This window comes from Sturnus vulgaris, chromosome 5 (assembly GCF_052056855.1).
Source record: "Sturnus vulgaris isolate bStuVul1 chromosome 5, bStuVul1.hap1, whole genome shotgun sequence".
In the NCBI taxonomy this organism is placed as follows: domain Eukaryota; kingdom Metazoa; phylum Chordata; class Aves; order Passeriformes; family Sturnidae; genus Sturnus; species Sturnus vulgaris.
Genome location: NC_142247.1, coordinates 1,122,709 through 1,139,780, shown reverse-complemented (window position 1 = coordinate 1,139,780; position 17,072 = coordinate 1,122,709). Strand labels below are relative to the sequence as shown.

At 41.0% G+C, this 17,072-nt stretch overlaps 1 protein-coding gene across 2 annotated transcripts in view; it reads left to right on the top strand.

Annotated features, from left to right (window-relative positions):
- The window catches only part of PIK3C2G (phosphatidylinositol-4-phosphate 3-kinase catalytic subunit type 2 gamma), a 187,720-nt gene that overhangs the window by 81,837 nt on the left and 88,811 nt on the right, over window positions 1-17,072 (top strand). For both annotated transcript variants that reach the window (XM_088164523.1, XM_088164524.1), the window contains exon 18: window positions 545-639. In XM_088164523.1, coding sequence (XP_088020649.1) covers window positions 545-639 — 95 coding nt within the window. The remainder of the gene's footprint in view (window positions 1-544; window positions 640-17,072) is intronic.

The window sequence follows — 17,072 nt, the reverse complement described above, 5'->3', positions numbered from 1 at the left end:
TTTCCCAACCAGATCATCAGATATAAAAAAATTAAATATAGCAGTGATAGATTTAAGTGGGGGAAGACAAGCTGCCATGTTAACACAGAATGAGGGTGTCTGTCTGTCTGTCTGTCTCACAGGTGTCTGTCTGTCTCACAGGTGTCTGTCTGTCTCACAGGTGATGTCTGTCTGTCTCACAGGTGCTGTCTGTCTGTCTGTCTGTCTCACGGGTGGTGTCTGTCTGTCTCACAGGTGCTGTCTGTCTGTCTGTCTGTCTCACAGGTGATGTCTGTCTGTCTCACAGGTGCTGTCTGTCTGTCTGTCTGTCTCACGGGTGGTGTCTGTCTGTCTCACGGGTGGTGTCTGTCTGTCTCACAGGTGGTGTCTGTCTGTCTGTCTGTCTCCCAGGTGCTGGTAGGTCCCTGTGAACTGAAGCTCCTCTGCTCATTGCATCGCCAGAGCCAGCTCCACGTGTCTGATTGCTTTGTTCAAACCAAGCATTGGGTTCTTTTGGATTAGTTTTTCCTGAAACTGATGTTGATTGCAATTTTTTTCTGTGAAGGTGCTCAAGTTTGAGTGGAGTCTTGAAAGCCCTCTGGTGGAGCTCCTGCTGCATCGTTCTCTGCAGAGCATCCAAGTAGCCCACCAGCTTTACTGGTAAGACCACTTGCCTTTGCTACCACTGCCATTTGCTGTCACAGTGACATTTATCCATGATTCCATTGGTGGTAAATCCTCCTCTGGTACAAAATCAACAGGAAAACTAAATTTTTCTCCTTCCCTTTCTGCACTGAGTATGGGTAACTTGAATAAAAGACCCATTTATCCCTGCCTTCATCCTGCCCCTGGCACGAGGAAGAGGGACAACTTCTGCTCCCATTGGGTTTTTCAGCATCTTTTGGTTTGAGCCAAAAATGGCCTTCCCCAAAATTTTTCACTTTCAAAGGAGGCTTGCTGCTTTTGTGATTTCCCTGACCTCTCCTGAAGCTGTCAGAATTCTCATGTGTGTCAAAATGCCTCACCCATTTTTTTTTGTATCAGTCTGATTTGTGAATGGTAGAGTTTCCAACAGTTCCTTCTCATGATTATGGAGATTGGAGATTATGGAGATTGTGGATGGATTATGGAGATGCACCAGGCCTGGCAGAAATTGCCATTCACCCCCTACCTCCAATATAAGGGATCCTCTTATTGTATTATTGAATTATTCTGTTTGCTGTGCTGTTACCTCAAGGCTCTCTGAGAAAGAATGTGGTTTTCTGATGTCTCAACATCTGCCCTGTGATCTGAAAATCAAACTCTTGTGTGTTTTTCTTCTTTTTTTTCCCCCTCATCTTTAGTAATGATGGATGAATTGAGCTTTCATTTACAGTTCAACTGGTTCAGATCCCTTAAACCAAAGCTTTCCTCCCTACAAAGGAAAGAAAACAATTAGAAATGTAGTCGGAAAGAAAATAATTTGAATTGTAGTCATTTGGTTGATGAAGTGTGAGGCTGGGCAGAGCATAAATAATACTTTCATACCTGCATGGTCTCTGGAAGTGTTAGTGGGGATAAAACAGAATTATTAATGTGTTTGTTTTACTGAAATGAGTAGGATAATGTGCTTAATGAGCATATCTTTCAAATAAAGAGGAACCACATTTAGTGAGCCATTTTTCGACAGTGCCTGAAACATGCCTGAGACAATTTCCACTAATATTAAATTTAGTCATACTGGATATAAAATATCCATTCTGGAGTTCTTAAATATGCCCTAAGAGCTGGTAGTTTTCCTGTAAAATTAGAAATTATATCTAGGGTTCAATGGACAGGGGAACATCATTACTTTGCCTGCTTTTTCTTTAACTCCTCTCTTATCTTCTCTGAAGAAAAATTACTGTCTACAGTCTTCTTCCTCTTTAATTTCCAGTGCAAATCCCTATTTCCTCCCAAATTTTGCTCAAGCTGTCTAATATCATCATCTTGGGTAATACAGAGCAGTGTTTCCATCCTGAATATGGATATCAGGCTAATATGGTTATCTGGCACAGTGCAATGTAAAGTGGCAAAATAAATTTATTTTTTATACAGCTTACCATTTAAATGTTTAGATCACATGTTACAGCCTAAACTGAGAACATAAATGTGGCAAACATCTCTTAAAATTCAGTGCTTGCATTCATCATCTACACTCTAGGGGGTTTTTGGTTACTCTGCTCCATCGTGTTCTTCTGTAGTAAATTGTTTTCTACCTCATATTCCATTTTATGTAATTACTCATAGTCCTGCTCCTGTAGTTTAAAAGGCAGTTTCCCAAGCCATAAATTCTACTTACAAAGTTTTCCAGTAGTTTCGTGGGGTTTATTAATAAAATCTTAAATAATTGATAAAAGAGTTCCTTCACAAGTTGAATTTCAGTCATTCTAAAAGTAAGGGAAAGCAGAGGTTCATTTCCACTTACTTCTAAAGAGACTTTTAAAAGAAGTTCAGTGATTTAATAATGTGGGGAGCACGTGTGTGCGTGTACACTCAGATAACTTCTTTTAAGAGTTGTGATTAGGTTACATTTTATTCTCAAGTGTCACATTCTGTTTCATTACCAAATTAACTATCAAGAAGCAAGGACTGGTAAAAAAATACTGTAGTAACTTTTAAAAAATTTATTTTTAATTGTAATGAGTGACATTGCAATAAAAATACTCTTAAATAATACAACAATGTGCATGCTGTACCTGCCCAAAATAAAACTTGGAAAAGAAGATTATAATATTATATAATATTGCTAATGCAATATAGAAAATTGGTGAAGTGGTTTCAGAGCCACAGGGGAGAATTCAACTGATTTCAACTTCCATGTTTTACAATAGTATTGTAAATTTAGAAATTACTAGAAAAGGAGGTGACTAGCAACACTGTAACTTATTTTAATGACAAATACTATTTATAATAAGATGTCAATTATTTCAAATTGACTCAATTTTCCCTGCAGGTCAGAGATAAGCAGCTACCCAACAGTGGTGTACCATCTCATCCCTTTTTTTTAATATGAATGTTGGATGACAAATTGTTCATTCCTTTTCATCAAGCAGTGATAAGTTTGTCTGAAGATTTTATTTAAAAATAATGGGGCACTAACTGGCAAAAGTGGACAGAACAGAGAGAATGTTCATTCATGGGAATATCTTCAGCTGTTAGTCAGGATATTTTCAGTCTGTTCTTTACTTGTATCTGTTGCAAATTTTTTCCATTATTTCTGCTGTTGAGAATGAGAAGGATCTTACACCCTGTTTGAATGTTTGAGGTTTTTCTTGTCATTTGTGTCTTTCTCCCTTCTCTAAATTCTTGAGGGATCTGGGCCATCTGAATCCATCAGTGTTTCACCTCCTCACTGGTTCTTCTGGCTGCCCTCCCCTTCCCAAGCAGACTAAAATTTGCCAGCACAGGACTCGTGTGCCACTTAAATCCCATTTTAGTCTTATTCCTGGCCTTCCTAATGTCCATGAGGCACGGAGAATTACCCCCCTACCTTCCAGACATTCTCTCTGATGCTGGTCCCACCAGAATTCCTGGGAGCGAGTTTCCCCATTCCCTGGAGCTAAACCGATTTTAGCAAAGCACAAAAAGTTATTTAAGGGGGAAGAAACCCTTCAGCTGGCTGAAAACCACTGTTCATCTCCTTGATGTTTGACACACAGGTGGATTTTTGTCAGCTTTTGTGCTGGAGCTTTAATCCACCTGGCGTGCTGCCAGGTTTCCCTCTTGCCCGAGTGTTTTTGGCTTTTGGCTGCTGTCACAGGTGGCAGAGTGGGATGGGGACAGCTGGCTGGGGCAGCAGGTGGCCAGGAGGATGTTTCACACATGGTTTGCCTTCCAGAGGAGGATTGAATAATGGGGGGAAGCATCCTGGGGAAGGTGGTGCTCGGGAGCAGGCTCCATCCTCACGGAGGAGTGGGAGCGTTTGTAAATTCTGCCACGGCACGGGAACCTGGTAGGCTGAGCTCAAGAAAAGAAAAAAAACAGGTGAAAACCTTGCTGGAAGACAAAATGTCCTTGTGTAGCTTGTCTCCCAAGTCACTTAAACTTTGGAGAATTTTCCCAGTTTTTGATAAAATGTCCTTGTGTAGCTTGTCTCCCAAGTCACTTAAACTTTGGAGAATTTTCCCAGTTTTTGATAAAATGTCCTTGTGTAGCTTGTCTCCCAGGTCACTTAAACTTTGGAGAACTTTCCCAGTTTTTGGCATTTCTGAGCTGCAGGTTGACTCACAAGAGAAAAGGGAGTGGTCTGTCTTTTCCAAGTCCACGTCTTGTAGAAAAGTAAGAATGTGAGATTAAAAAGGAACTTGGTGGAATCCAGCACACTGGAAATAATGTGAATCAGAATATTGATTTCATGGCTAGAACACTTTTTTATTTTTTTCCTGTATACAGAGAAAAAGAATTGTAAGAAGCAAAAAGAACATAGCAATGTATAAAAGTTTAAAAAGGCCCCAGTTATATTTTCTGATCTCAGGAGGTTTGTGCCTCAATACCTTCTTCTCCAAAATAATTACCACTGCTTCACTCAGAACTCCAGCATTGCAACAATTGCTTCATATTTTCTGAAAGGAAAGCTATTTTTACCTGTCAAAACTGGTCTGTGTTAACAATAATCATAACTTAAAGAGTTCAAAAGAAGGAATAAATCAAGCAGATACTCATTTGTCCAGCACTCTTAATTATCTGAACATTAAACAGATGACCATCCTCCAGATCTTTTTCTTCCTGCATTATCATATCTGTCTCTGACAGTCAGAAGTTATCCAGCCTGCTAATTATTAAATGAACTTCCTAAATAGCTGTGCAGAGCAGGCTGAAAACCCCAGGCCATTAAAATCAGATGAATGTAAATACAAAAGATGCCTATTCCTGTTTTTGCACTAATTTGGTCCTTCCTTAATTCTGAGCAGAATGAAAGGAACATTTAATGGTGTGTGTAACTTTAGAGCTGTGCAGGAATAGCCAGCCCAAGGATGGGTTTGGTTCAGCCAAGTGGTGATTGTGAATCTCCCTGGAATTCAGGGAACTTGATGTGATCATTTTGTTTTGGGCTGCAGAGAACCTCAACCTCACACCTTGGGATCTTGGGATTTGAGTTCTGAAATTATAATTCTTGCTTATGTAACTCCAATCATTTGGAGACCTTTTTTCTTTTTTTTTTTTTTTATCTCTAGTTACTTTTGGGTCGAGTAAATGCCACCATCAGAGCATTATTTGTGTGAGATAATGATTCAGCCAACTTCTCATTATTAGCCTGGGTTATTGCCTTGTACAACAGACACATAATTATTTTGTTTCCTAATTTACAGACTTTCGATTTTCTCAGAACTCTAGTTTTAGAAAAAGATGATGTCAAATGAAATAAAAGAGATTGTTGTACAGAAGTAACAACTGTTGGGTTTGACCTTTAGTAGTTACAGACTCAGTGAGAAAACAGTATATTTAAATCATCAAAACCATATATTTAATTAAACACATTTTAGATTTTAAGAAAAATATTTAGTATTTTAGAGTCACTTTTTGGTGTCTCTAAAGGCAGAGCAGTGAACTGGCTTTGACCTCAGCTGGAATTGATAAAAGGAGGAACTGGCTAGAGGACTAGAGGACTGTGGGGCAAGACCACATTTTAAACTTTCCAAATTCTAACAAAAAGGAAAACGAAAATAAATTCCAAAGAATGAAAAAATCAAACTGGAAACACGGCAGGGAAAGGTTAGCAAAGCATCTAAGTATGGCATTTTAACATTTAAAATATAAAGAGGGAGTTTGCTTTCCCACGCTGTTAAAAATTCCAGCTTTTTAAAAAAGAAATCTGTTTAAAAATTAATAAAGCACAAAGTTATGCCTTTTTGTAATTTAGTGGATATGAGAAACTCTGGTGAATCACTGACAAAGGACACAAGTAACATGGTTGTGCGTGTGTCTGTTTTTAATTATTTTAATGATTCTTAGTAGAGTGGATGTGCTCCTGAGAGAAATTTAGGAATGCTGCCTGTTTTTCCAAATCCTGTGCAAGCACAAAAGGGAAGAGGTGAAGTTCCCTGGTGATCATACATCAGTGTGAGCATGGAGTGAAGCATCATTAATTTTATTGGTACAGGCAAATATTCAGTGCACTTAATAAGTTACTGAACACAGAGATAAGTCTGTGTGTGTCCCACCTTTGGAACAAAGGAAATTCCATGCCAAAAGTCATATTTAAGGAGGATTAACGTTGTCAAGTGAAGCATAAAAAAGTCTGTAAATGCCAATTATTAGTGCAGGCTACTGTAATGGAAAACCACAGCATTGTGTATGTGCACAAGTGAAGCCACTCAGAGCTGCAGAGATAAACTGGGAATGGGGACAGAGCTCTGCAAAGCTTTCATTCTTGCAGCTGCTTCATCATTTAGAAGGTAGCACCAAGGAAAACGTTTTGCAGTTCATTGTTTTTCCAAACATGGCTTGTCTGATTTATTTTGCATTTGGCTCCTTTTACAGTTAAAAATTCTGGAGCTGACAAATCTGGTTTTTCAGCTATGCCAGAAAACTCCCCACGAGCTTCAAGTTATATCTGTCCTGACCCCTGCAATGATGTAGCTGGAGGTGAAAGATGGGTTTGCCTTTTGGATCTGCTCTGTGGAAGGATGGCACAGAGCTTTGGGGTGGCCTCTGGTCCCTGATGCTGGGTGTGATGGGCTGCAGTGACTCCCTGAGCAGCTCTGGGTGAGCACAGAGGGATCTCTGTACATCTCTGAAAATGTGATTTTTTTTTTTTATTTTTTTTTTTCTTTTTTCTTTTACCATTAGAAATATTTTATTGTTGTTGCTTCTCTCACGAACAAAACAGGGAACCAAAATCTTTCCTGATGGATACCTCATGGAATCTTTGCTTGTCCCAGAGGGATGTAAACCAGAATAGTAATGTCAGGGAAATTTTTGAGCAAATGTTCATTAGTCTCTGTGGCTTCACATGGATAATGTTCAGTCATTAATTTGAAGGATGCTGAATTATTTTTGACTTTTTTTAATTGTGAAAAGCTACTGGAAAAAGATGCCTGAATCTAATCCTAGAAGTAGTTTCTTTACCCAGAAATTTTCTTTAGGCTTGGCCGAAACTTGGCCAACTTCAATGACCTCAAATGTCCAAATCATAAATAACAGGAACAGCTACAAGTTAAGGATGATGCAAATTCCCAAAGCAGATTGTAATGATATTGCAGAGATAAAAACTCACTTGGAAATTGAACAGCATGGAGAGAATCTCCTGTGGGTCTCAGCTGAGCAGCTGGGGGTGTTTCACTGGGGAAATGGGGATGGGAAATGGGGAAATGGGGATGGGAAAATGGGGATGGGAAATGGGGATGGGGATGAGGAAATGGGGAAGGGAAATGGGGAAATGAGGAAATGGGGATGAGAAATGGGGATGGAGAAATGGGAAAATGGGCATGGGGGATGGGGATGGGAAAACGGGGAAATGGGAATGGAGATGGGGATGGGAAATGGGGATGGGGATGAGGAAATGGGGATGAGAAATGGGGATGGGGAAATGGGAAAGGGAATGGGGAAATGGGGATGGGGAAATGGGGATGGGAATGGGGAAATGAGGAAATGGGGATGGGGATGAGGATGGGAAATGGGGATGGGGATGGGAAAATGGGGATGGGAAATGGGGAAATGAGGAAATGGGGATGGGGATGAGGATGAGGAAATGGGGATGGGAAATGGGGATGGGGATGGGGAAATGCTGCCTCTGCACCCTGAGCAGCCCTGCAGCTGAGAGGGCTCCTCTGTGCTGCAGCCTGGTGGTGCTCCTGATCCTGAGTGCTCAGGTGAAATACAGGATACAAACTTTTCAGGTGTACCATCTAAAAAAAAAAAAAAAATCGGTTTAGTTGCATTGCATGATTTCATTTTCAGGTTTTGAGTTTTGTGAATATTTGGGGGGGGGGGAATAAATTTATTTCCTTTGTGTGAAACTTTTGTGTTGCTAGAAATGGCAATTACTGTACTCAAAATGAGTCTGCAGATGTTTCAAAATTGCATCACATTATGTAAAATGTGTTATAAGTCTTGCTCTGTTATAGGTCTTTTTCCAGCTTAGAGAGCTTTTGTGTTTTAACTATAGCTGTTTGAACCAATTTTTGACAAAAATTGTCTTGAGGTACCTCAGAGTTGTTTTTTAATCCATTTTTCTTGGAACACAAAGTTTTTGCCAGATGACTTGAATAAATGCAGTTCAGGCCCTGATTTCCTAGGACTGATGTATTTGGAGTTTTTATAGTTGGGTTCCTGATCACAGCCTGGTCTGACAGGCTGGAGTTCTGTAAATCATTTTATTTCTGAACACAGGCAGTGAGAACTTCAGGAAAATTATAAATAATCAGAGACAGGCTTCAATTGGACACAGGACATCCAGTGTAATGAGTTATTGGCAGGTTAATGTTGCAGTCAGTTGTGTGTTTCCTGTAGTTAATATTTCTAGATTTAGTCATCACTCTCCACCAGCATAAAAACTGGGCCTTGGACCTTTGCCTAAATAGCTAAAACCTTAGAAGAAATAGAGAAATGAATTGGACATTGTTGAATATGTTACAGCAGTGCATGATTTAGCAGGAAATTTCTTTGTAATTCTTCTTCAATTTTGGGTAATTTTTCTTAGAAAAGAATTCTTTAATGTAAACCCAAATATAATTTTTAACACATTTTAAAGTAAAGGAATGGAATGGAATGGAATAGAATAGAATAGAATAGAATAGAATAGAATAGAATAGAATAGAATAGAATAGAATAGAATAGAATAGAATAGAATAGAATAGAATAGAATATTTCTGGGTTGGAGAGGGTAAATGTGGAGATTGCTCTGGGTTTAGGGCTTAATTGAGAAAAGGTTGTGTCAGGATAACAGTGCAGAATTTCTATAATTCAGTATTTTTAGGTGTTTGCAGATGATGACCATTTCAAGATTTAACTCATAAAGCCCTTGCTGTTTGAGAATGTTTCCCTAAATATTAATTGCTTTCAGAATGCTCCCCCATTCTCCATGGTATATTAGTCAGTCATCAGAATGATGTCATTTGGATGGGGACCAAATTAAAAACTGTTTGAGAGAGGAAAGGAGGAGCTGTCAGAGGAGCTGTCTTTGTGTGGCTCTTTTGCTGTGATTTTGTAGTAACCTCCTTTTCAGCAGGAGAATTATTCCAGGGACCATTGTGTCACATTGTCTCCTTCAGTGTTTCCTTGGCAAAGAGCCCTCCTGGTTGGAACTGATGTGTGTTGGACACTTGAATTCAACAACAGAAAGTGACCAGTGAATCTCAAAGAATTAAGGTTCCTTCCAAATCTAAAGTCTGTAAAATTCTTCTTCCCAATGGGTCATACAAGCCATAGGAATCTCTGTCAAAAGACAGAAAAAGCTGAATTGTCCTTTAGCTGTCTCTGTGGTGTCTGTCAAACACACAGGACACTCTTTGGTAAAGTTCAGCACCTTATTTTTTGCTGTAGAAAGAAAATCAGGCTACAAGAACTGAATTTTGCCTCAGAAAGGCCTTTATTCCTGTGTAAAAGCATTTAGAGATACATTTCACAATATTGCACCAATGGTGGGTGGCTGACAGAGTAATGCACAGTAGCAAGGAATTTTTCACTGACTTTTTTTTTTTCTAAATGCTCATCAAAATCAGAGAAACATGGAGCTTAAGTGGAAACATTGAGATGGTGTGTCAAAAAATCCTAATTCTGCTTGTCACTGGGGATGGGAAAGCAGAGACTGTGGCTGAGGTAATGCAGTGAGTGCCACGTTGAGCTGGTTTTTGAACAATTTCTCCTCCCCTTCCCCATGGTTGTAAATCATCCCATCCATTCTACAGCAAGCTTCCAACTCACTTAAAAGAGGTACAATGCAGATTTTAAGACAATCCTTAATGCAAAGTTTGTAATTTCAGGTGCTTCTCCTCTCTTGGTGCTCATCTGAGTTTCTCAATCCCAACCCATTAATAGATTGTTTTATTTCTTAGCTTGAAAGCACACCATCTTTTAGGCATAGGAAATTTTGAAATACCATTGGTATCTCACCTCTGCAGTTTGTTGCCTGGCTGAAGTTCACTGCTGGCTGTTACTTGAGGGAAAAACTTTATGCTAAGGAAAAAAAAAAAATTTGAAAGGAACTTTAAAAAAAAAGTGTTTTGAAGTGGAGCGTGGGTTTTAAGTGGGATAAACTGCTGGCAGCACGGATATGGGAAATTATTTGTTTGTAAATTTGATCAAAGCCTCAGTGCTGGAGTAGCTATTGTTTTTCATTTGTCTGTCTTTCAAAGAGCTAGTACAAATTACCTCCACTGAAAATTTTAAATGGTGATTGCAATTTTGTTCATATTCATTCCTTTTTTTTTTCTGCTTAGGATTTTTTTCTGGTTCAGGATTTGGTGGGCAGTGGAAAAATAACATTCTGGCTGAGTGCTTGTTGACTCAAAAAGGGGTTGCAAGCTGTGAAAGCAAAGCACAGTGGAGCAGCTCTAGAGTGGTGAGGGCTCTGTTGTGTGAATAAACAGATGTAGAAATAAAGCCAATAAAGTCTTTTGTCAGTATTAGAGGCAGTATAGGTATTATAATAACATAGTAACATAAGTTAGTGTTTACTTGAATAGAGAAACAGTGGCAGGTACACAGGTGGATGATCCTTTCAAGCCAGTAAAAAAAAACCCTCCCTCTTTCACAAAATGAGATTTCCTTTCTTATCTAATAAGTGGTTTGTAGAGTACAAATCCTTACACATAAAGGGTGGCTCTGAAGTATTTCAGTGTAAACAGCAAAGCCACCTTCGACATATCTCTCAATAAAATCCTGTTTTATGCTTCTTACACTTGATTTTTCTAGCTTGTGTAGCAAGGCTTACAACCAAGTAGATTAAAAAAAAAAAAAAAAAAAAGAAATTTCTCCTTACATAAGTGCTCAGTTTTCATGTTCAGCCTCCCCCAGCAATTGTTCACAGTCTGTCATCCAGTGAAATTAAAATAACTGTTCCCCCAAGGCCTCCTTCCACTTCAGCCCCAAGACTCTTCTGGATTCCCTTGGAAGTGGGTAGAGGATGTTATGTGCAAAGTAACATGGTTCTGGAAAGGGCTGAAACTGGGAATTCCCTGCACCTGCTCTGAAAACACTTCTGTCTCTTCTGCTTCAGGATCCCAAATCTTCTCCCAAATGCAGAGGTCAGAGCAGCCCCCTCTGCTTTGGGAAAGGAGGAAATTGCTGCCAAGTTTGCAGTGTTTGCCCTGATTGAAGTGACACAAAATGCACTTTAGGCAGGCAAAGGAGCAAAGAGTGACCACTGAGGGAATAAAGGACAGCAAGCAAAATATTTGTATAGGAGGAAGGATGCAGGAAAGGAAAAGACATGATTAGTACTGTAAGTAACATAGATTTGTTGTGTTCCAACAATACTTTTTACCAGCAGTTCAGTTTAGATTCAGGTGATTTCCCAAGAGAACTGGGAGACCTAAAACCAGTTCCATAAAAAAGCATTATTCCCAGGTAGAAGCTGTGTTGCTCTCTACTCATCCTGTGTAGTGTAATTCAGATTCCTGCATTGCTTTATGTTCCCTTGAAGACCCTTGTGCCTGGAAATGGAACCTCCCCGTGCTTCTGGCTAAGTTACTGATGCTAGAAAACAAACAGACATCAGGTCTGCTTTGGGAAAAGCCCCTGGACACTTTTGTACTTCCCACAGATGCTGATGTTGACTGAGCTTTGCCTGAGGTAACTTCTCTGAGAACCTGAAGGGCCAGGAGCCACAGAGTGGTAAATATTCAGCTGCTCCTTCAGAGGATGGGACCCTCACATTGTGTGCACTGCAGACTCATAAGAGGATTCTGTCCAGGCAGTGCCATGGGCAGAACCCCAATCTCTGCTGTTCTGTACACAGATGCAGTTCTGGCAGACACGGTTTAGTCAGTACAAAGAGTAACGTGGAGTCTTTTTTTCTTACCCTGAAATTAATCTATATCACAGGAATTTTGAAATATTTGCTGTCCCTGTGCCAGCTGGCCCCTGGCTTGAAGTGCTTGCCAGAAATTTCCCTCCAGTTTCTGTGGGTGATGGGACAGAGCAGAGTGACACTCAGAACTTGGAGAAGCAGCTCTTGGCACACTTACTCGTGTTCCTGGCCCTGGGTCGTGTCTTTTTTCACACCTCTTGTCCTGGGTGTGAACAAGAACACCATCTATCACCATCCTCTGGCCAAGCTGCACCTCTGTTCCTTGTCCTCTGTTCCTTCTGCTGTCCCACCCTGCCCAGGGCAGCCCCTCTGAACAGCCCCATCCCAAATCAGATCCAATCTCCAATCTGTGACCAGAACAGGGGCCAGCCCAGGGCACCTGCAGAGTCCCTGCTGACACCAGTTACCTGTTCCTGTGCACTGCAAATGCATCCTGGGGCTCTCTGTGACTCTCTGCTCCTTAAACTATTCCATTTCTGCAGCCCCTCAATCCTCCAGCCTCCAGGACAGTCCCCAGGTGTAAGGGTTTGCAGAAGGGGTGCTGCTACCTCTGGGAGGATTGAGACTGCTCAGTGCTTCCCAAATAACCAGTTTGGCAGTGAGTAATAACCAGTTTGGCAATGGGTAATAACCAGTCTGGCAGTAGGCAGTAACCAGTTTGGCAGTGGGTAATAACCAGTTTGGGAGTAGGTAGAACCAGTTTGTCAGTAGGTAATAACCAGTTTGGCAGTGGGTAATCATAACCAGTCTGGCAGTGGGTAATAACCAGTCTGGCAGTAGGCAGTAACCAGTTTGGGAGTAGGTAAAAACCAGTTTGGCAGTGGGTAATAACCAGTTTGGCAGTGGGTAATCATAACCAGTTTGGCAGTAGGTAAAAACCAGTCTGGCAGTGGGTAATAACCAGTCTGGCAGTGGGTAATAACCAGTTTAGCAGTAGGTAATAATAACCAGTTTGGCAGTGGGTAGTAACCATTTTGGCAGTGGGTAATAACCAGTCTGGCAGTAGGTGCCACCTGTGGGATGGAGACTCTCACCAGTGGTTTTCTGTAGGGTTCCTCACAGGTCATGCTCAGCTGAGCTGTGGTGGAACCCACAGGGTGGGGATATTTTACATTACCACAACAGCAAATGGCACAGAATAGGGATCTGCTCTTTCTTCTGTAGCATCTGAAGAAACCAAGCCTGAAGGCAAGCTGAACAAATCCAAAATTATTTAGAAGAGGGAAAAAAAATAGCTGGAGGGGCTGAGTTTGTTTCAGTCAGTCCTTTTACAATTATATAATGGAAAACATGAAGAAAAGTTGTTAAAATAAATACCTTTAAGAGAAATTACCTGATTTTTCCATTCTGCCCACATCACCATACATGTTTGCATATAAAGGTTCTGCAGCTAGGCAGAAAACATAAAATTCAAAGATGATATTATTTGAAAGATAGCTTTATAAAAAGCCATAAGTCACAAGTGACAGCAAATGCTCTTTAGAATAAGAAACCAGTAGTTTTCAATTAGTGTTAAATGAGAAATTATGTTATGTCAGCTGATATTAAATCGGTATAAATGTCTGGATTAGTACAAAATTATGATGTCTGGAAAAAAAAAATTTAATTTACTGAATTGATATTAATTAGGCTCATTAGCTTTAGTGTGGCAGCTGCCATCTTGGCTAATGGAGAAGGGACAGAGCAGGGATTTCCAGAGTCAAACTCATTGGTTTGGATTAATTGAAAGAACAGTCCCTCATCGTGAGTGCTGTGACACATTTTACATTCTTTACTGAGGGAAGACCTTGTTTGTACTTCAGCAAGGGAAGTGGGGCTCTGTCAGGGAAAAAAGGCTCTGCCATTTGTAAAAATTATCCTGTGAGCACTGGGCATGGGGAAGGTGAAACACTAAACAAGATTTCGATGTTTCTGTAGCATTTCCTTTGTTGAGTGTGGTATTAAAAGCCAGTATTTATTCTTCTATTTAACCTGCTCCACAATGTCAGTCATTGGGTGTGATGATTTCTGTCAGGAAAAGCACTTTAATTTAATTAAACTTTTCTATAGGCACCAGCTTCTGAGTGACTCACACAGCCCTTGGATCTCATGTATAAGATTTTTTTTTGTGGGCAGGGCAGCTTGTGGGAGAGGAGAGGAGAGGAGAGGAGAGGAGAGGAGAGGAGAGGAGAGGAGAGGAGAGGAGAGGAGAGGAGAGGAGAGGAGAGGAGAGGAGAGGAGAGGAGAGGAGAGGAGAGGAGAGGAGAGGAGAGGAGAGGAGAGGAGAGGAGAGGAGAGGAGAGGAGAGGAGAGGAGAGGAGAGGAGAGGAGAGGAGAGGAGAGGAGAGGAGAGGAGAGGAGAGGAGAGGAGAGGAGAGGAGAGGAGAGGAGAGGAGAGGATGGGAGCTCTGCATCTCAGTCCTGCATCCTCACATGGCCAAGGACAGACTCTGGAGGTGAGGAAGATGCCAACAGCAGAGCCAGGGATCTCCAAAGTCCCAGGAGCATCGTGTGTCAGATGGCTGAGCTATATTTATTCTGCCAGTGCACTGACTGCCCCTGGAGAGCTTGCTCCACTCTTTACCTGACTCAGGACATATGGAAATATGACATCTGCTTGCTGCAATAATACTTCCACAAATGTGATTGTGAATCTTGGAGCCAGACCTGGACTTTTCATCACAACAACTGAATCTTAATTCTGTTTTCTTCTGAGCAAATGATGTGCCTGGGGCTGTTATTTTCTCCCATCTGATTGAAAGATGCTGGCAAGATGGGTTCCCACGTGGGAAGGAGGTGGCAATGTTATTAAAAAGACCTATTTGCCATGGCATTTACCTCTGGCATAAGAGCAGCTTAGAAACAAACACAGCATTCTGTGGAGAGCCTATGAGAAATCAATCTCTCCTCTTTTGAAAAGGAAAACAGAAGCGCAGAGAAATAAAATAATTTCGCCAAGGTTACCTATCAAATAAAATTCAGGATGGATTTTGGTTCTTCTGTCTGCCTTAAATTCTTCTGACATGAAAATCTATGGATTTTAACCCCGAGGTTAAAATTCAGTTTAATCTGAAGAAGCTGGTGTAAGATTTCTTTGGTAAAGGCAACACCTTCTTGCTTAGGGGTTCATTCGAAGGGATTTCACTTTATTCAAAAAGTCTGCTCAGATCTGGTCCCAGAGCTGAACCTGTCTTTTAAACCTAGATGAAACCCTAAGTCTACTCCCAGCAATGAAAGAGCAGCAAGGTGTCTGAAGTGAGAGATTAATTTCAGCAAGGCTCTGCAAACCAAGCCAACCCAATTTCCTGTAGGTCTCTGCCTCATTTTCCTACCGTGCCTGCCCTCCAGCTCTCCTGTTTTCCATGGTAACTAGGCCAGCTGTCGACTAGCAAAATACCCTTGGGCCATCTAAAAAAGAAAGATTTTTCTCTTACTAATGTCTTACAGCAAGATTTCCCTGCTACATGGGCTTAACTTCAAATCCCCACTTCTTTATTTACAAAGCCAATATTTGGTGGCAATAAAGCAGTGAAATGGAAGGAAAATCAGAGCTGATCAGTATTTAAAAAGGAGAAATTTAAAGTTATTTCTATCTCTGCTCTGCTCTTCTACCTTTGCAAGAGACACTTTTGCTATGTATAACGTGGAGCAAAAAATTAAGAGAGGCCAAGAAAAAAAAGAGGAAGAGAAATAAAAGCAGAGAGGAAGAAATAAAACAGGTCTAGAAAAGGTATGAAGATAAAATATTCTTCTTTACCATGTGAATGCTTGTTCTTCTTTCCTGCCACCATCTTTCATTGTCTCCTCTATTTTAATTAAATTAAAACTTGGCAGATATCATCTTATTTGAAGAACATTGCAGAGTAGCCTCATGCATAAGGAGAGCTGTAGTGTGATGAGATTTCTCCCTTAAAGGAGTGAGAATCATGAAAAGATGAAAAAGTGTGATTTGGACTCTAAAGACTCCCCCATTGAAAATTCCGATTTTCTCTCTCCTATTCCCTGAAAACAAATGAGTTATTGTTGTGCATAAAGGGTCTCATGGTGCCACTTGATGTGAGCCATGGCAGTTGTCTGCAGTGATTCTCCTGGCCAAGTGATCCAGGCAGAGCTCACAGAGCACTGGGATCCCACAGCCTCATCCTTGCATCCTCTGCTGTGCAGCCCTGAGCTGCCACACAGCACTGACACAACGAGGAGCCTCCACATCCCCCTGAAAACAGCCTCTGTCAGCTCTGACAGGGCCACTGTGTAGGGACACACGTTGAGAAAGAAAGAAAATTACAGAAAATATTCCAGGCTGGAGCTTCTCAGCTCTGTTCCCAGATGAGCTGGGCCAGCTCAAGGCCAGGGAGAATTTTAGGTGATGATTTGGTCACAATAAAAAGGAATTAGTACCAAGATAGAAGCCCTGTTGTGGTGTGTGCCCAGGCCCTGGCCATGGGGTGTCTTCTCTCTGAACCAATCTCCTTTTCTCTACTCTGGGAGTTGCAGTCCTGCTATAAAACCGAGTGTGTTTGTGAATAAACTTGGCTCTTTCTATCATGAAAAGCGACCATGGAGCCGTGCATCTTATTTCTGCTGCATTTAAAGGGTTAAAAGCCCTTTCCAGGGCTGCACCACTGCAAACAGCACCGTGCAATCTTGTCACTGCACTGAGGCACCAGCCTTGCAGGAACACTTAGAGCAGTGTTTCACCTGCTGAGGTTCATTTTCCATCCCTGTTCCTGTTAGGCACTGATTTGAATAAAGTTCCCTTTGATAGATGTTGGGGAAATAAGATAAGCTGGTCTGCTAGCTACAGCAGGGATGAAAGTAAAGATCCAGGAGACAGACATGTCAGGAAATAATGTGGGATCAGTTCTTGTTGTGTGTGTACCACCTGTGCTTAAAACACAGGTTCTTGCAGGGAGGTACGAGGGATGCTGCCTTCAAAGAAACATTAGCTCCCCATGTGTTTGAAACATATCAAATCTCATACATCCTTCCTCTGCTGCTGACATCTGAGCACCTTGTGTCTGAAAATCTGAGACTCCACTTGAAAGAGAACAGCCATGAATGTAGACATTGTTAAACAAAGCAAATCCTTGTAAGCCGGTGCAGAACAAACAGGGAAATTAAC